Consider the following 21,018-nt stretch of genomic DNA (forward strand, 5'->3'; position numbering starts at 1 on the left):
TTGCTATAAATAATATGTTTCATATTGATGGAAATATAAGCACTAAATTGATCAGCGGTTTTGATAAACGTTTTGAATAACGCAAATTATTATATATAGCACGATCAGAAATCGTTGTCAAAGCCATACCGATTCTACGATTACATGGTTTATTCAGGGGTTCTCATGGTTTTGAGACTCTTTCTAATGGAAAATAGTTTTACATGAAGGGAGTTGGAATCTATAGCACCCTTTTTGAACAAGCTCCTTGAAAATTCCTATCAGATTTATCCAAAAAGAGTGCTATAGCGTCCAATTGCCGGCACCTACAGTTTATTTCCTATTAGAAAGAGTTAATAACGTGTGAACTAGTGTTGGGTTTCATAAATCTTTCGTTGAGATTCATTCATATTCCCTAAAGATTCATGAATCTCCTAAGAAATCTGTAGAGATTCATGAATCTCCAAGAATTCTCTATAAGATTGATGAATCCATTAAGATTCATAAATCTTCAGGGATTCGTGAACCTTCAGAGATGTATGGTTTTAAAACTATTGAATTTGCACGTTCCCATGATACATTGGTTAACTCGCACGACTTAACAACATCTTAACAACTTAACACTTAACAACTCGAGTCTTAACAACTTCGTGGGTTCAAGCCTCATATGGACCGTCTGCCCGTAGCAAAACAAACTATCCAGCTGCGTGGCACCTGCTAAGAAGTGTCGAATTCCTGTGTAGGCTGGCATGACCTCGTAGGTTGTAGAAGCAGAAGAAGCAGAAGGTTCTGGCTCGGCTTACAGTGTGTATCGTCGCGTGATTAAAAAGTGAAATAAAGGTTCACGTCGTGTTACACTTTGAATCTCTTGTGCTTCATGAATATTCTCAATGATGAAAGAATTGCCGTTTGAACGTCATGAAACAATTTCATCGGCTGCTAAAAAACTCATGAATGTATAGAGATTTGTGAATCTTTCGAGATCTATGAATATTTTGAGATTCATAAATTTTTGAAATTCATGAATCTTTAAGATTCCTGAATGTTTGAGATTCATAAATCTTTGCGATTCATGAATCTTTGCAATCAAGATTCAGATTCATTGAAACATTTCAAAGATTCATTCAGATTCATGGATCTGAATCTGATTGACCTAACACTTAAGTTCCTGGAAGAATTGAGGGGTACTTTGGGTGCAATAATCCAAAAACTTCTTAGAAGGCTGAAAAAGTCTCGGTCTTGTGTATTCTTTCCGACTTGTTTTTATCTTTCTGTACTTTTGGGTCCTTGATTGTCACCAGTTCTTATTTGTTCTGTCTAGAAAGAGGTTGAGGGTGTGTGCCATTAACTAATTTGTTTTCATATAAACTATCAACGGATTGAATGAGCAAAAAAAAAGTTAAATATTGTTAATTGTTAAGTGTACCATTATGATTGCATTACATCTAAAACGATTGGAATAAACAAACACACTGATGTTCAATTATACGCAACAATTAAATTAAACTGCCTCTTTTTAAACTACCAGCACCCAACGACAGATGCATAGGAGTCCAATGTACCAATGTATAGATAAGATTTGTTTTACGCTTCCTTGTAGCAAGAACCTAAACCGCAAAAAAGGGAACTGAACGAAATAAAAAATCCACATGCTTTCTCGCTCTCGTAGGTTTACCAGTCTGTTGGGAAGAACGAGAAAGCATGTTGATTTTATTCGTTCAGTTCCCCTTTTTGCGGCCTGTGGAATGACGATGCGGTATAAGCTTCGTTAAGTTTCGCGTTAAGAACCTTTGAGTACAAGCTCATAAATTCGAATTTCAATTCGATGAAAAGGATTTCTCATTACTATATCGTGGATGCAGTTATTTTTTGTCTGTACTTGAAAACCGTTTATTTAAAAAAATCACGATCATATTTTAAAAAGATTTACGTCTTATTTACATAGTAAAAGTAATGCTAGTGTGTGTTGTGTTCGTTTTATGTGTTCGCGTGTTTGTGCTGGAGTGTGCGGAGATTTAAAGAGATTTGATGCGCAAGCCGTATCCGCAAGGTTTGCACGAGCATTTGTCTTACGACCAGGTACACACAGGCTTGCCAACAAAATGGAAAACCGTGATTCTAGCCCGTGCAAACCTTGCGAAACCTTCAAAGCGATGCGGAAAATCTCATACATTCATTTGTTTGCACGCGAACATACGCCCGGACGCGTTCGGTTTACTCCGGCCGTCCTAGGAGGTGTGCGGGCTGTATGCTTGCTATTTCCCCGAGAGTAAAGTTTAAAAAGAAGTAGTAGAATTACACCGCAACCCAATTGCCTGCCTTGCTGCCGCCTAAAAGTGCTACAGTTAGTAGCGTATTGCTTTTCATCATTGCAAACGGCTGAGTTCGCGCCATTCATATCCGCAGCAAGGTTTGCCGAAATGTTTGCCGGTCCAGGCGTGTCCAGTCTTACAAGTTTTAAGCAGTACCGCAAGCATCACAACCCCCATCGTCGCCCATTTCACTCCAGGTGACCGTATTCGTAAGTAGAAAATAAATAATAAATAATTTGCCAGCCTGCTGCCATTCAGTCATCAGTCCGTCGATGGAAGGGCATCCCAAATATAAGTCTCGTTTGCGTGTCGCCACGATTACACTGCTAAAGCATGCGCAGGACCTATCTCTCACACACAGCGCCCGTCTTACAGATCTGGCGATGGTCGTTTTCGCACGTATTTGGCAAAGTAGTCCGGCCGCCAGCATTTGCAGGAGCCGGGAATGAGGAACCAGTCGTAGTACAGTCGCACTTGGAAGCAGCCGATCTCATCGTGCCCATCGCAGTGCTGATTAGCCTTGGCACTGGAGGCGGCCGCTGTCGGTGCTTGCTGTTGCTGCTGCTGCTGCTGCTGTGGGCTGCCGTTGATGGTGCTCTCGTACACGTTGTCGGTCGGGAGTCCGGCACGCTTTTGCAGATACTGCTGGTACGCCTGGAAGTCCTGGATGGATGGAGCCGTCGTGGTGGTCGTGGTCGGCACGGTCGGTTGCTCTTCCGCGTTCGGGTAGAAGATTTCGGCCACCAGCAAGCTCACCCAGCGCGGCGACGAAAGACACCCACCGTCCAGATAGTGGCAGCGTGCCTGCAGACAGCGCGTCACTTCGACCGTCTGCGTGAAGTAGCCCTCGTACGGGATCTGCACCACGTAGCGCCACGAGCCTTGGTAGTTCTTGGCGAACACGGGCGTCGCGTACTCTACCTTGGCCGGGCAGGGCGTCGGCGGTCCCTCGTAGCGGGGTGGCGGCGGGTAGGCGGCCGGTGCCTCTTCGCGTCTTTCCGCCACCAGCTTGCTGCTGATCGGTTCGCCCTGGATGGCACGGTACAGCGCACAGAACACACCGCCACCGTCACAGAACTTTCGCGGTGCACGGGCGTCTTCCTCCACGCGGCGCTCCTCTTCCATGCGCATCGATTTGCCCATTCGCCGGCCAATGCTAAAACGCCGCACAGTAACGAAACACACACATTAACACTCGGCCAAAATTGAGTTCATTCATATTCACGTACCCATTGTCGTCGAACTGATCCACCGGTTCGTCGGGAATGATTTGCGTTACCTTCGGTAGCGTATCATCCGCCTTGAGCACGGGCAACGTCTTAGAAAGGAACTTGAGCGTTTGGTTTCGGATCAATTCGCTAGCGAAAAATAGAAGAAAAGAAAATCGAACATTATCAAAACTGCTAGCAGAATACGTTACGATTAAAGCGCTGGACACTTACAACGGGTACGGTTCGCCTAGTACGTTCTGCTTCATCGGGTTGCGTGGAATCTTGCCCTTGTTCAGATCCCCGCACAGATTGTTGGCTGAAACGTACGGTTTCGGGTTGGTCGCTTCCTTGCACTCGATGTTGATGTGCGTGTAGGGCGGCGAACGGACCTTTGGCGGGACGGCTGAAGGCGATTCTATGAATGCATAGTAACTGCACATCGAAGGACAGTGAAGGAATGTCAATTAATGTCTTTTTCCGGTAGTAATAATATCGATTGTCCAGTTGGTTTTACTTACCCCTCTGGAGGCTCCTCCGAATCCAGCAGCTCATCGGCCCGAAGGAATGCTTGGCATCCAAACAACAGCTGTAAATAAAATGGAAACCGTAAGCCATTTGTGGACGGAAAGCTCTCTTCATTCTTCCGCGTGGAAGTTTCCAAACTTCCTTATCGGATATACAATTTTTGCTGATCGATCGAAATGATCGAGATTTTCATTCCCTTTTCAGTACAAACAAAAAAGAGAAGAAAAAACCCCATTGCTTCTCATTAAGTGCAGCCTCCGCTAATACCCATATGCCATAAGTTCAAGGCCCGTGCAATGAAACTCTCCGTTTCAGTGCCCTAATTAGGCTAATACGTTCGCGGTACAGCATCGCACAGCCAGCTATCACTGGTACCGGAATTAGTTCAACGATCATCTGCTGATCGTCATCAGCATCGATCGCCACTTTCTGCACTCAATCAAGCCGGTTTGTAATTGAGCCTCGCCAGCCAGTTTGCAAATGACTTCACGAGGGGTCATTTTTTCTTTCTTTCGTTCCTCACGTTTTACCTCTTCTACCCGTTTCTGTTTATTGCTTTGCCGTTTTCCAAATCCATCTCTTCCAGCAAGAGATCAAAATTCACATTCAAAGATCAATCCCATTTCACGCCTTTTTCGACTCCAACACCACGACTCTCCGCACACAGGAGAATGATGAGGGGAAAGACGGAAAAAGAACCACAATCAACGGCAACCACTTTCTACACCGTCGTCTCTTGCGAGGTGAAATTGTAAACTTTTATCGATTTCTGGCTGGTTTTCTGGTCGATTTGTGTGTGCAACAAAAAACAAAAACATGTAAATTGTACAACACCATGCACACTTCACTTTCTGCGTCACTTTGCCACTGCTCCAAGAGCCTGCAGCTGCACGTGCGGTACTGGCTCATACGATGCTTCCTCCCCTTAAGTAGAAGCCTTTCTCCTGCAAGTGCTGCCAAACTTTTTGTTTTCTTTATTTTTTCTTACAGTGCTTTTGTTTTGACATAGAAATTTGTTACTGTGGAAAATGGAACATATGCTAATCGCTTTGCCGAAGGAGTGTTTAAAGTGTCACTTTCCCATCCTACGTTTGGGGCTGCTTTTGTGACTTATTTATTCAAATGCCGTTATTAATGTGCCTTTAAACCGATCGAAATGTTTCGCCATGTCCTAATTTCTGGCGCAGCGCAAACAGGCGAAAGCAGTATGTTTGCAAATATTAAACCTCCGGTGGCATTCGCTTTTCCACTTTTCAGTCGCCAGTTCTGCTTTGGCGCTAAAAATGATCCCCTATTTTAATGGGAAAGAAAGAAGAGCAAGAAACAGGCTTTTCTTATCATCTCAAGCACTTTATGTTCCAATCATAGGTTAATACGCAGTGGCGATTGCACACGGGTGATTGCAACAGCATAAACCTGTTGGGCGGGGGAAGCTGTTTTTTTCCTGGCACAAGGATCGTTTGGCACAGAATTACCGGTTACCGGGAGTGCTCCATTCAGGTGGCATTACTTAGTGCGAGAAAACTCTTAGTATCTTTCAACCCCGATTGCAGTGGCCTATTTTTTTTTATTAGAAAAGTGACGGCAATTCCAAAGACCATTCCATTCCAGGGCACCCGATTGCCGATGCTAATCCGCTCCGCACTGGACAGCGATGCTTTCCTGCTTTGCCTCTTAGTGATGGAGAAGCTTTGCCTCACACATGTGCGATTTGCCTCCCCTGGCGTAGTAATAAATAAAATGCACGGCAACATTGCATTGCATGTGGTGGAGAAGCGGCGCACGAAGGTGTAACGTGAGTAATGCGGTGTTCCATTTTCAAGTCCACCATCCATTTCTTCCCGACCCGTTTCGTACGACGGATACGCGCTATATTTGGGGAAGGCAAGTAAGCGAAATGAGCACAGAAATCCGGTGCGCGCATACTACTGCTGCCTCTTATTTCGAATCTGCTCTTGAAACTCTATTTTTCTACAAGCCTCCGAGATAGTGCGATCGTGGCACTCACTCGATCGACGATTGTTCATCGACGTGAATGCTCTTCACTGCTATCGACTTATGCAATTGATTGTAGTAGCTAGCGCACGAGTCTAAAACACACTCGACATGCGTACCTTCTTCTTTAGCCATTTGGAAAGAAAGTATTTAACAAGGGAAGCAACTCGAAACATCACAATAATAACTCGTTTCAACTGATAGAAGTCGAAGATGATGATGCTTTGGTCAGTAAACAATCAGAGGTAAAATTGAGGTGGATGGAATATCATTACCAAGAGCCAGCGATTAGCATGAAGTAAGCGACACATTAGTTTAAGCATTTGTTGCTCAAAATCTTAAAATGTTTACAAACATTTAAAATAAAAGGTCTTATAAACACTGCGTTTGCTGTTAATAAGCTGAGGAACAACTGCCACTCCGTTCAGCTTCAAATCTTCAAGTTCAAAACGAAAGACATCAATGCCAATGGCTTGCAGCGAGGTGAGAGAAAAAAGCGACGAACCTGACCCAACTTGATTCCCTCTTTCGTCATGGTTTCCGATTGGAGGATGCGAGTTTAATGAAGTCCAACTCATCATTATCTTCTGCTTCTTTTGTTTTGCTGTCCTGTTTAATGCATTGCGTATAATTTTCCGAATGTTTGAAATACCGATTCGACATACGAAACGGTTCTTGGACCGAGCAGCAGGAAAACAACCGTTTTGGGGAATTTCGGTTCTGGTTCAAAGGTTGATTATCGATTAACGAACCGATTAGAATGTTGAGATGCCGTGTGTTAACGATGAGACCATGTCCAGTGTCGAGGGGGTCCGTGTAATTTGGCAGCGTTCGTTAGGAGTGGCTGATTTGCCTGCCTCACTACACTGGGTCCGAACCTGTAAAACCGTGTGGGGCTCGGATGGCACGGTCTGGAAGTGGCTCATGTGCCAGAGCGCGTGCGGAAATATGCACAACGTACGTGAAAAGAAAGGTTCATCAATTAAAGTGAATAGCAAAGCAAAAAAAAAGTGTATAAAAATACCAGCACACTACCACACATACGCCTGGCACACTGGGCCAACCGTTCTTCGGACAGGTCTGTCTATCTGACCTACAAACACATTTCAGACCTGCATCAGCCCCCGAGGAAGCACAGGGTACGGAGCAAACCGGAACGCCTTATACTGTGTGCGATGACTGTGCGTCGTATGAGGCAATACACCCATCCGGTGACCGGGCTGTATCGGTGACTGTTTGCCGTAGAACCGTTCTAATGTCCTAATAAAGGGATGTCGGGACCCAGCTATTTCTGCATTGTGGATATTCCTATAAATTGATTAATTGTTGGATAAAGGTACGGAACATCCCTTACTTGAAGCACACCGACCTTGGACAATCATTTCAACAACGTCGATGCCACCTGCATTTTATACCACCCAAGATGGGAACGAAATAAAAGAGAAACATGTCTGCCAAATAAATCAAAACCACACAAAACCCCCATCAGTGATGACGCATTCGGTACACATTCGAAGGGGGTCCTGAGAGGCGGAGAAGAGACTTGAATGCCACGGTCTATCTCTCTTTCACTCTCTCTTCCGTTCTCTTTACCTTTCCTTCATTTCTCGATCATATTTCGCACCGTTCTCAAGAATCAGTGCCACCAAGCAGGCAAGCAGGCACAACTTTCTCTTACAGATTCCGCCGTACCGAAATGGGACACCAGCGCTTGACGACACTCGACAAAGCAGGCTACCAAACAACGAAAACATGGAAATGAATCCCATCCGCGTTCGTCGTTTACTCGATTGGTTCCCGGATTGGGTCACAGCAGCAGCAGCAGCAGCGGCAGAAAGTAGAACACTATTTGCATAATTATTAGGCACATTCAGTAAACCCCAGAGTTCCCCCCTCCCCCTCCCCCGGAGAAATGCTCTCACACACCCGCACAGGAACAGAATTCCAGGGTGACTAACTCCAAGCCACACTAGCGCTTGGCTCTGTTACACCTGTTAAGCAAAGCTGTTGAGCGTTACATCCAAGCAATCGTGTGCTTTGTACAACTTTTAGCGTTTAGTGATCCGTACAATGCTGCGTGGAAACAGTTCTAAATATGACCTAAATATTCCTTGTACTAGAAGTGATTCTTACGTTCCCGATTTTTTGTGTTTTTAAGGTGTCAATTTCTTCGCTTATCTTAACATAATTTTTGATATCACATCCATCGTGACCTATAATTTGCCAACTCCACTCTGTATCTCCAACGTATGCTTACCAGAAACACGAGGTACTTCATCTTTTGTAGCTGTAAATGTAGCCAAACGCTTCTATCCACCAACGGCGATCACTTGTTTTAAAATGGGAAATACTTCCCAAAGTCACACTATTGTAAGTTCTTGTTTTGTCCTGATCAGGACTTTCGCCGGATCTTCGTAAAAAAAACTCACTGCCCCTTTCACCCGCTCCTCCACTGCTTTGATAGAATCCACTACACAAACGGACGATTCTGACCGGAAGTGACTACTTGGCACTGGTGTAATGGTGGGCAGCCAGGCAAACAACCACTGCTTCCACTAGCAACTGTGAGTGTGTTATTCCGTCCACCCAGCACGGGATCTACAATTGTACTGGCGCGTCCAGCCTCGATCGTACTGCGCCAAACCGCCTTCCAGCTAACCAGCCAACCAACCAACCACCCAGCACCACAGGTTCCCCCCCCCCACGATCCGGCAAAGAGCGGGAGAAAGACAACAGAGGCCTATCCGTACGCTGCCTGTTTGGTGCGTAAGTGTGCTTCGTGCTTTCTTGGGGCTTGTTTTTTTCCAACATACGCAGCCGTGCATTGGAGTAAGAGAAAAGCAAAGGTTACTTTGCTTCATACCCAAGGCATGCTTTTCATTCCTACCCACTTGGGCTGGGTGGGGGCCTGGGGGTTCTTTCTTTCCCGGGGGTTGGTGGTGCTGCTTGCTGGGTAGTTTCGTGGCAGAAGATCTGAAATACTTTTTGTTGCCTTCTTCTTTACATGGAGATTTCCTTCACCGCCGTGTGCTTGCTGTGTTAGACTGTTATACAACATGATCTACCTTCTGCCTAGATCGGTGAAGGAGTGAACAGGGTAGAAGAAAAGAAAAAAGGGGAGAAAGAATGTGTTGCAGCATAAATTTTTTTGTGCCCGTGTGGGAAGGACACGGGAATGAGAAACCGATACACCTACCATCCTCTTCTCGGGAGATTCTCATGGGGCGGCAGCGATGGTGCTGCTTTCACCCAGCTATGCGTTTTATGCTGTTGCTTCGAAAATTCATTGCACTGGAGGCGTTGTGGGAGGGGGCGATCAGTGGAACGCACTTGGAAGAGAGGACCTTGACACAGGTTGTTTAAAATGCACCAGCTGAGAGACTAACCTTTACTTCCGACGTATTATGATTTAGTGCCAAGTCTTCCCAACTCGTCCTACGCATGCCCTTGAGAAACTGACCATTTGACCGTCGTAATGGTTGCATTTCAATTGTTCGCTCAATATCTAGAGCACCGACACATCAATCTCTACTTGTGGAAGGTTTAATTGTTGTGCAAATACATCAGCTTAACGGGCGAAACGGGTGTACTGAACTTTGTTGCATAGTTTTATTCCGATGTCAGTGTGAAATTCTAATGAAAATTAATTAATAGAATAGATCACGATAAAATGTACATTCATTCATTCATTCCTTCTTTTCTACCTGAGCCCGTTCAATTGAAACGAGATCAAAAACGATTGTAAAGATACGCATTTCTTAATAGCATGTTCGGGCGTACCTAAACCAGTTATTACAGTGATAGTACACCGAAAAAGCTCTCTTTCTCTTCTTTTGATACCTCTCTCTCTCATTCTTTCTCTCTCTCTCACACACACACATTTCTATTTTTTGCGCTAAAGCCACAACAGAATAACAACCATTCTTTCGCTCTCGCTATATGTTCGCGAACGGATTAGTTTGTTTTTCTAATTATCACGCCGACTTCTACGGGAAATGTAGACTACCGCTAACAGAAAATAAGATTATACGCTCATCTCCTCTGCTGCTCTTGCTGCCCCGTTCTCCCTCACCTCCTCCGACCATTCGACGTTTCGTCCCGGTGTACTTAGAGCGTGTCGAATTGCGGGGGGCCCATGGTTTGAAAAATACTTTACAGTTATTCTGCCGCAAACGCACCGACCGTTATCGATGCATCTTAAGAAGCAAAGTCGCAACCGCCACGCTTCTTCTTTGCTCATCGCCCTACCCGACCCCAGCAGAGGTCCCACTGGGCAGCCAGCCAGCCAGCCAGAGTGGTGGTTTTGTTTGATTTGTGATTTAGTGGTTTAGTTTCGTTAAAAGTTCGTGCTAAAATTGCTGTCGTACGCTGTAAATCGACCGCATTGCGTGAGTAACGAGCGAACCCCGGCAGCAGTTGTCATCGATACATGATATGCCAGGTTTGATTGCTTCATTAAGGGCAAATTCCCCATTCGATTAGCAAAGCTGGATTAACGCATTAAAAAACCAGTTTTGTAAATCTGGAAGAATGGTGTATCGAAAGCTTAAATTAACCCTCCTGCCAATCACAAAAGAAGGAGGGGCAAGCATAGAAGTAGTTGCAATTATTATTTGCTGTTGTTATTTTTTCTAACGTGCCTATTAATCATTTACCGATACCGATTACCCTCAAATTGCATCTTCGAACGAGCAGCAGCCGCTGCAACTTTACGTAAACCCTAGTGTTTCAGTGCGCGTGGTTTGTACGGTGGAAGAATAGCAACATTTGAGGGCATAACGCGAGCACGCACGTCGGGGTTCTGCAGCAATTATGAAAACAGTTCGGAAACAAGCCAATAAGAGCAGCTCCAATCACAATCCCTGCCGTTCCTGCAAACTTGCAAGGCTAGTTTGAGTTAATTGAAGCGAATTAGAGCACTTCAGTTTATTCTTCCCAGCGAACTCGGCACGAAACGGTGCGCACCACGGAAGTCTGGAATGGTGCATTTAACAAGTGGCTTGGTTGTGTTTTTTTTTTAACATTTATGCTCCAAGCAAACTGAAAGATCTTTGTTTTTTTACTTATTATACTGCATGAGACTCCATTGATAATATTTCTAGAGCAACTTATCTTATTTAAGCCTGTTTTACTGTAAACTGTGAATGGGAAATCGATTCAATTCAGCAAATCACAGAAATGTTACAGTTAGAAGATTTTTTTTGTCCTCATAAATGCTGGTTGCCATTATACTTGTTAGTTAGTATTTATTATAGTTATTTAAGTTCAATTTTTAATTCAGTTATAGGGCCACTTGTTTGGCCAATTAGTTTATGAACAATAACGACTTAACAACATGCCCGTTATGGGCTCAAGCCCCAAATGGGCCGTACCGCCATACGTAGGACTGACTATCCTGCTATGGGGGGATCAATAAGTCACTGAAAGCCAAGCCCACAAGTAGTGGGACAGGCAGGCCTTCAGCGACAACGGTTGTTGAGCCAAAAGAAGAAGAAGAAGAAACAATTAAACAAAATTTAAGCATGATCTAATCTATTCAATTGCATTATTGAAGATGGGTATCCTAGAGGAGGCCAGTTTCAACGTGGTAAACATTACATTGTAACTATCTGCATGTTACGGTTTTTGAAGTTCAACACATGCACATAAAACGCGTTGTTCGTGATTAATAGTGATGGGTAAAGTTGGCAAAAATCCGGATTAGTCTCTGATCCGGTTCCGTAAATTTCGGAACCAACTCCGAAAGGTAGTTCCACCCGGCAATATCTGGAGTCGTTTGGAGTCGTCCGGAGTTGTCCGGTGTAATGTTGTAGTGGTCAAATATTACATTTTTTGGGTTTTTTTCTCTTTCTGTTTGTGCGTGCATTTAATAAGAGCGGAGTTTTTCCGGAGTCCGGAGTCGTTCGGAGTCGGAGTCGTTCGGAATCGGAATCGTTCGGAGTCGGTGTCGTCCGGAATCAACTGGGGTCATCCGGGGTCGGAGACGGCCGGTGCAATGTGATGATGATCAGGCATTTCATTTCAATGTGTCCGAGTGTGTGTGTGATAAATAAATCAATATAAACTCCTATATTCGAAGTTTGACATTATTCTAGTCTCATATTCATATTTTGTTCATTCTCTTTCGAACGAATGTAGGAGGAAAGAAAGAACAACATCGAAATGTGGTGCACTGTTACTCCGGACGACTCCGACTCCGAATGACTCCGGACGACTCCGAATGACTCCGAACGACTCCGAACGACTCCGAACGATTCCAGACGATTCCGAATGACTCCGAACGACTCCGAACGACTCCGGACGATTCCGGTTCCGGACGACTCCGAGTGACTCAGTCTCTGGGCAGATGTAATGGTTCCATTTTGGCGGAGTCGGAATCGGACTAACAATAGTCGGAGTCGGAGTCGTGTGTGCCCTCCACAAAGCTCATCACTAGTGATTAAGGTGCAGGGGCATTCAGCAAGAATTCATAAAATGCAAATGTATGCGGCCCCGTGGTACAGACGTCAACTCGAACGACTCAATAACATGCCCGTCATGGGTTCAAGCCTAGAATGGACCGTACACCCGTAGTAAAGATTGACTATCCGGCTGCGTGGTAATGAATTACGTCTCGAAAGCCTGTATAGGCCGGCATGTCCGCGTAGTGCGTTACGCCAAATAGAAGAAGAATAAGTAAATCTATGATCTGTGCGAAATGATATGTCACATCTTTACATATTTTCACATTTCTTGAACCAATTGTGTAATATTGGTATATATACTACAATAACGAAAAAATGAATTTAGCCCCGTAACAGAACTGTAAAGACACTTCGAAAAAGATAGGACTTTTGCTATAAATAATACAATTTAAAATCCTTCAAAAATACTATTTTTTTCCTCATAGCAGTATAGACATAGCAGACCCATAGCAATATAGACAGTTCTACACGTATGGCGACACGGTCCATTCGGAGGTTCAAGCCCCACGAAGAGCATGGCGTTAAGTCGTACGAGTAGACGACTGTACTACGAGACTGACCTCCTGGAATGCAGTTTCTTACCCCAAATCAACTTTTTTTTTTCGAATATTATTGCCAATTTGATTAAAACTAATTCAACAATGGGTAAAACTAAACAAAATTTCAACTACAAAATGCTTAAACTACAAAAATACGACATAAAAACTTCACCTAGCCTAATGAGTTTGACAGCCCTGATCTTGAACCATTGTCCTTTTTTTATTTTTAGTAATTAGAGGATAATTATTAAAATCATTGCAAGATGTTGTGCAATAAATACAACGAAGGATCAGTTAGTTACAGTTAAGATTCCATGGGTTTATTTTATACCGTCTAAAGTTGTTGCGCCAAACAAGTGAAATTGCTCATATCAGCTTGCTCCAAACAACTTGAATCAATTTCAATGATTTTAAGTACCTTCTTGAGTAAAATTGATGTTTTTAGACGATGAACAAGATCTAGTTGGTGATTATGTATGTGCCTTCCTCAGGGTTGACCCATCTTAAGTAAAGTGCTTGGAGGAGGTAGCTTTTCCTACAAGCCCACGCCCAGTGTGGATTTTTTTTCCCCGGAACCATTCGGCTGCTGTCCGCGGCATTTGGGTTAAAACATTCAACAACCAACTAACCCAGATTGGAAGAGTTAATGGAAGCCTGCCAAAAGCCGCCATCAGTACAGTCAGAGTATGCCAAAAGCCACGGGTGAAACGAAATAAACAACAAACACACATACACACACACACCTGCTTTAGTTGGACGGCTGTGATGTGTGTGTGTGTCTATTTCCCAAACCATTCAACTGCCCTTCCGTTTTGGGATATGCAGAATTTGCTTGCTTTTTTTTCTTCAAACATTATCCATCAATCCCCGTTACGAATGAACGCGGCGAGTGAAATGTGTGTTTAGCTGAATTGAATGTCTGTGGCAGTGAGCGACGTGCTACCTGAATGAATTTTGCCAATTTTGTTTTCCAAGCGACGATGACACTGATCTCATTCCGCGGCATCTTCAGAGGCACAGTTCCACCAGCCGGTCGCTAATATACCAGTCTAGTTCCCACCACCGTGCACAGTTACCTATTGAATCCAGCTTCTTTCTTCCCATCCGTGTCCCATGCATTTTCCCAGCGTATTTTCCACATTACTACTACTCTCTCTCATTTCATCTTAGTTCCTTTCGTCTGGTTTAGTCGCTTGTCTCCCCTTCGAATGTGCTGAAACAGTATACGAGGGAGCCAAGTTCCCAGGTTTTCCAACCATTCTGTTGTGGCTTTGTGACAGGTCTGCTGCGGGCTCTGCTGGACTGTAGGGGTTTATTTTTAAATGTTGCATGCTATGCACCCGGGGGCAGCTTTTCCTCCCATTAATTGCGCGCCAGCTAGAGACACCAGTCAGTGCGGGAAGATGAGAGTGCAGACGAGTAACTGTACCGGTGGTCGGTAATGGCTTTTTGATTTATTAAATCGTTAGTAAATAAAATCTTATGTTTCATACACATATTTCTAGAGGCATCCGTGGGTGTAGGAATATGTTTTAAATCATTTTCTTTCTGTTCTGCGCTAACAACGCGGATTCACTGAGGACCAACAAAGCATCAATCACGCATTCGGATACCCTGCATTGCATTTCAAACGCGATCGGTCGAACATTCCTAGACCGAGCTGTACATTTCACAGCACTTCATCGGTCTGCGGATGGAACAAATCGGTCATTCGGTTGGCTGGAGGATCGATTCCGTTAGCCACACATCACAGATTAGTTGGGCTGTAATACGATTGCGCTATCATACCGCGAATGGCACGCTTCAATGATATCGCGCGCCATTCGCCTAACGGCTTATAGAAAAGATACATCATTTTATGATCTAGTTTCATATTATTCTGACGGTATTTAGGAAAAGGGGATGTTTGTTTTCAACGAAACTACCGAAACTGTGTAATAACAATAATTAATCACAATAGAAGAGAAAGATAGAAAAGCCCTGTAAATCGACAACATTGGATGGAAATTGATTATACAATAATTACAATACTTTACCATACTAGCATGCAAGTACAGTAAAGGCGGCGTAAAGAAAGAAAACTCGTGAAAGATGTACAGGTAACCCCCGAGATACGATTTCATTTGGGACCGAAAAAATCTCCCAAAGCCGTACATCGAATATCTGTCAAATTGTAGTCTGTAACCCAAGTTGATGATTCGAAATCTATGATACCATGTATTTTAAGCAAAACTTGGAGAATCTTCATAAATGTGTATGTAACGGTTATCAGTAAGAAATCGAAAGAAAAAACAATACATAACTGTCTTCTAAATGGCAGCTTTAAATTGTCAAAACCAGAATCGTCGTATGTGCTAATATTCGTATCTCGAGGAAGTCTATCTCGCGGGTCGCCTGTATGTAAATTGCGATTAACCCACCTCTAATCATGCTGTGGATACAACAAGCTTTCACATATATTTTAGCTCTGAAGTTTGTTTAGGCAGGCCGGAGTCAAACAAAAATAAAGAAAAAAGTATGTTTTATACGAACCTGCACAAGAGGGAATCTAGTATGAGTGATTTTATTGTAGTTTTTGAAAAATCTCTTTTCTAGACTTGACTGTTAAAATATTCCGGAATGATCAGTAAGATTGAACCGAGGGATCAATTGTTAAGTACAATCACCCAAAAAAAGCATTCCCAGAGAGTCCTGCTAATACTGTGTGTATTTTTTTTATTGATTTAATTTTATACATCCAAACATACACATAACAATAACAATGACATACAACTTTAAATTACAAATATGAAACTTAGAAAAATCTCTTCGTGCTATATGGCAGTTCTATCTATGTTGATTGAATGGTGTGAAAGTTTAACCAATTGGTTTCATTTCAAGCTATGTTCTATTATTTTTACTTTAAATTAAAACTGCTCTACTAGAATGGAAGTAAATTAAATATTGTTGTGACACGTATTTATGGCGTTTTGCACAACAAACAATCTAAAGCGGTTTAATTAGCACTGTACTAAATGCCTTTGAAACATCTGTTTTCCATGCTTCAGTAAAGAAGAGATACCTGGCACAATATTCTTTGCCGAAAAATAGCGTAGTTCGTTTTGATATACATCAACAGAACTGGAATAGAAGATAGATACGAGGAGAAAGATGGAGCATTAACCTTCTTTAGCAGCGTTCAACGCCAAGAAGATCGTAATGAAACGGCCAGGTCAGAATAGAAAGTTTTGTTCCGTGGTGTTGTTGCCTCTTCGCGTTCTTCATCTACCTGCCGAAAGCACAAAAATCAACACACTTAACGGGGTGAAGGACGATCATCTGAGATCATCGCCGTTGGACAGAATAGCGTCCGGATGGTGATGAGAAGATGTCACTAGAAGCTAGCAATGTAAGTCGTAAGTATACAGGTGCTGTAAGTATGCTTAAAGCCACTTTTATTCATCATTATGGTGTAAAATATTACGACGAATGTGACCAACAATCATTCGAAGAATATAACTATAAATGGAAAAATGTGTATGCCTGTCCAAAAAATAACTAATAAGCTTGCTTTCCTTTTTTGTTTGTTTGCAACGGTTGGATATTCTCCCCTTCTTCTGTCTATCGTTTTTGTTCTTGGCAGTTCCTGAGTGAAATCTTCTTTGAAAACCGGTTCCGATCGCTCAGAAGCTAAGAAATCCTAAACCTATCGTCATATCGTACGACTTTCTTCTAGAAAGCTTCTCTTGCTTTAGTTTGGAAGCATGACGAAAAGAATTTCATTGTTGCTCGACGACACTCAGTCCATGACTGCACTTACGGTGTCTCTGAAGTTTTGTAGCAGGTGTGATGCAAAAAATGTTTTAAAAGCCTATGCGCTTACATAAACATGAAATTATACTTTTTTTTACTTTAAATTTTTATTTTATGGTTAAAAAACCAAGCCAATCAAGATAGGTGTGTAGGATACAATAATTGACTGAATGCGGTTGATATAACAGTTTTTGTGATTTTTTTAATCAAAATTCAACCAACGCAACCAACAAGAGAAATTGTTCAGAATCCTGGATAAGAAATAAATCTAGAGATCTTCCTTCTTCCTTCTTTTGGGTCAACGACCGTTGTCGGTCAAAGGCCTGCCTGTACACCACTCTACTTGGGGACTTGGCTTTCAGTGACTTATTATTGATCCCCCCCCCCATAGCAGGATAGACAGTCCTACGTATGGCGGCACGGTCCATTTGGGGCTTGAACCCATGACGGGCATGTTGTCGTACGAGTTGACGACTGTACTACAAGACCAGCTCTAGATCTAGAGATCTAAATCTAGAGACGACTAAGTTCATATATCTCTTACGCATTTTATTAACCAACTCATTTTCTTTCTTGCTTATTTTAAATGTTTGGAATGCAATACTTATTATTTGCTATTAATAATGTTAACAGTTAAGCTTACCTCAAGTTTATTGACGTTTTTTCACACCTCTAGTTTCATAGCCACGTCCAAACATTTAGCCAAGTTTTATAAGCTTTTCCCGAGCTTTTTTTTTGTGTTTCGATATGCTACATGTTCATAATACGTTACTATGTAATTTTATCAAAGGGGCTGCCCATAGATATGGACTATGGTGGATATACGTACCGGATTTGTACTGCTCATGTGTTTAGAATGCGTTCTAGCAAGGGTTTTACTGGTTACGAGAAAGTTATTTAATTTTATAATACCTCGTTTACGCACATGTTCTTACTGTAAGTTAACTATTCTAATGATAATATTTTGTACAAATTACCAAGAACAATTACCAGTCGCTAAAAATGGATTGTTTAACGAATCACATATCACTTGTGAAAAACATACATATATGTCTTGGGGCGGTCCCGTGGTACAGTCGTCAACTAGAACGACTCAATAACATGCCCGTCATGAGTTCAAGCCTGAAATAGACCGTCTCCCCGCAGCAAGGATTGACTTATCCGGCTGCTTCGTAATTAATTAAGTCTCCAAAGCCTGTATACGCCGGCATGTCCGCGTAGGGCGTTACGCCAAATAGAAGAAGAGAAGACACATTTGTCATACCCTCGTATTTATGTATAGATAAATATTCTTACCTTCCAGAAAAAAGTTTGTGTCATCATCTGATTCTACCGTGGATACAATGCTTTATTTATTTCTCTTTTACAACTACAATAGTATTTTTAATGATTCTTTAAAATGGTGTGTGTAGTTTCAGACTCATCGCCAATAAAAAAAAAATAAATAAAGTTTAACTGCTTCCAGGAGAACTTGAAGCTACCAATAATTTATAGGGAAGATTGGAATCCATCCATTGGACGATGATATTATTTGCTTTAGGAAGAGATATATTACCGCTAACATTAGTGAAGATAACACCTTTTTTGTATTTTGTTCTAAGTGTCATGAATATGTGGTAATGAAATTAATCGAATGAGCATTAAGGGACCAACCATAAATTACGTAACAATATCAGTGGGCCAACGATATTGAAGGACCGAACAAATAGATAGGAGAGTTCTAGACTGTGTATCAAAACATGAACATAATTTAAAAAAAACTTATTTAATTTCTGTTGGAAAAAACTTTGGTTAATCAAAATAGTTTTGAAAGTTTATTTCAAAAGTCTAAGCTATCACGATAGTTGTGCAATTACTTTGTCTCTAAAAGCAACAGTGTGAATGGGTTGCAGTTGTTCTTGTTTGGATGAGTTATTTTCACCTCCTTCGGCTGATTTCTTTCTTATTTTTAGTTATTGGATTTACATATGTCGAGGGAGCTGGCGTTTTAAAGGCGAAAGAATTGTACCGGAATTTTGAATTTTGATAACAGTTTAAGCTTTCTAAAAAGGGTTAGAAAAGACGTGATTTTTTGGGCTATGGGGCAAGCCAACCGCCTTGCATTTTAGCATTACAAGAAATCTCCCCAAAACAATGTTTATGAAAATTATGCTTTTTTTTTAAGCAGAGCAAATCAAATATTTTCTTCAATTGACAATAAAATATGCACATTTATGATTATGCATTTTGCACACATGATTTCAAACGTTTATGAGACATTAAACTCACAAACTATTCATATGATAAGATTGCAAAAAATCTTACCGGCGCATGATTTATTTTAATTTTATTCTAACATATTGGTAAAAAAAATAACTTTACAAAAGGGGATTTTTATGTTTGAGGTTTCATCCCGGCAAACGCCCATCGTACAATGCCAGGATCGAGTAACTCATGAGGACATTTGTACGTCAACAATTAAACCCAAACATATTATTTATAAAAAAAAACTCAATTGTAAAGAAGAGTTATGAGGGATAAGTTTAACTTTACAACGTTTAACGTAATTTATTCGACTCCAATCCGACTCCGGAAGGTAGATCCTTCCAGCATTATCCGCAGTCGTTCGGAATCATCTGAAACCGTCTGGAATCGTCCGGAGTGGCTCGGAGTCGCCCGGAGTCTGCCTTCGAAACGAAGACCTGTATACGAAGTGCACGCGCAAAGTGAAAGACAAAAACCTCAACGAAATGAAATGCTTGATCACAAGCAAATTGCACCGAACGGCCCCAGTTAACTCCGACCGATCCCGATCGACTCTGGACGAATCTGGAACCGGAATTGGACTAACAATAATCGGAGCTGGATCGGAGTCGTGGGTGCGCTCTAGAGAAAACATCACTAGTTACAACAATTTCCACTAGACTTGTACACTGTCGATACCAACGGTAGATTTACTATAGATATTTTGACTCATTCATATAGGATCATACAACAAAATTCCGAGATGCCCATACACTCTGGAACGCACGCAAGAAAGAATTGCTTTTGGATTTGTCCCTAACCTCCAGCTGGTGGTCTCGGATCTACCTCGATCCAGAAATACTAATCCCCCATCGCATTTTAGCCTCATCTTTTTTCTACTAGCAATATTGAGAAGTTTGCAGTAACAGGTAAAAACAATGACCGAGACTTGAGATTACGCTTTAAGAAATATATCTATACATGGCTATTATATATGATATTGGTTTTAAGGGTAAATTGTATCCAAATATGATCAAATTAACACTGCTACATATTGCAAAAATCTTTGAAAAATAAAACTTGTTCTCAGGTTCATACTCGGCATTTTTCATTCTTGACACAACACGCATTACCACATTGATTTTATTATAAAATTCACTTAGAACATGTTCAAACGCATTTCATTCTATTGAAATATTGAACCACACACACACACACACACACGTTTGTAGGATTCTGAATGTTGTATGTGGTTGAATAGTTGCTAATACAGAATCGTAAACGCATCCTGAAGCATCGGATTAACAACTACACCAAACTTCGAAAAAACAACACTCTTTTGGCTAACATTTTTTACACAACAGTACAACAAATTTGATTTCTTCTTCTTGGCACCACAAACCACAAACACTATGCGACCGAGAGGCACATTGATCAAGAAAGTAAAAAAAAAACACTCACTTCTAGAGCTCACGCGTCCACAAACATTATGCTGACGCTGCTCTGCCGATGAGTTCATAGTAATAACTAAAGTATTGTGAACTTACGTCGTAGAGCAAAAGGTAACGTTTGTAAAACCAATTTTAAATTGAAATTTTCATAACAAACGCTACATTCTACTTGTGACGTGCATTTTATAAAAAGGGCAGGCGTACGGCGACAGGCAGGATGGATGGTGGAAGACCATGTGGAAAAACAATGAAGGGTAACAATGTGGTCACAACGGAAACACACTTGTGATCAATTAAACTAACAATTGTTGTAGCAACATTGCACATTGCATAGCTAAAAGCATATGTCAAGTTAATTTTCATAAATTGGCTTTGTACTAAAGCGCCATTTCTTTTCGGTAAAATGTACTTTTACACACACATACACACACACATGCCCACTCTCGTTGAATATAACGCAACAACACAAAACTAACACAGTAGAGTAACATCCCCATGTAGAATAGGGCACAGGCACCAGGGCAGAA

At 42.0% G+C, this 21,018-nt stretch overlaps 1 protein-coding gene across 1 annotated transcript; it reads right to left on the bottom strand.

Moving 5' to 3' along the window:
- Nucleotides 1-1,841: 1,841 nt before the first annotated feature.
- Nucleotides 1,842-8,853, bottom strand: LOC120896179. The gene is made up of 5 exons (XM_040300126.1): nucleotides 8,280-8,853; nucleotides 4,021-4,088; nucleotides 3,734-3,934; nucleotides 3,521-3,649; nucleotides 1,842-3,447 (listed from the first exon to the last, which is right to left on the bottom strand). The coding sequence occupies exons 1-5, from the start codon at nucleotides 8,298-8,300 to the stop codon at nucleotides 2,661-2,663; spliced, it is 1,206 nt and encodes a 401-aa protein (XP_040156060.1). The 5' UTR covers nucleotides 8,301-8,853; the 3' UTR covers nucleotides 1,842-2,660.
- Between the last annotated feature and the right edge of the window lie 12,165 nt (nucleotides 8,854-21,018).

This window comes from Anopheles arabiensis, chromosome 2, assembly GCF_016920715.1.
Source record: "Anopheles arabiensis isolate DONGOLA chromosome 2, AaraD3, whole genome shotgun sequence".
In the NCBI taxonomy this organism is placed as follows: Eukaryota; Metazoa; Arthropoda; class Insecta; order Diptera; family Culicidae; genus Anopheles; species Anopheles arabiensis.

Coding starts and splice junctions, on each gene's coding strand:
- LOC120896179 (XM_040300126.1), bottom strand. CDS start 8,300: ATGAAGTACCTCGTGTTTCTG. Junction 3,935..4,020: donor TCGGAGGAGCCTCCAGAGGG/GTAAGTAAAACC, acceptor TTCGATGTGCAG/TTACTATGCATTCATAGAAT. Junction 3,650..3,733: donor CTAGGCGAACCGTACCCGTT/GTAAGTGTCCAG, acceptor ATTTTTCGCTAG/CGAATTGATCCGAAACCAAA.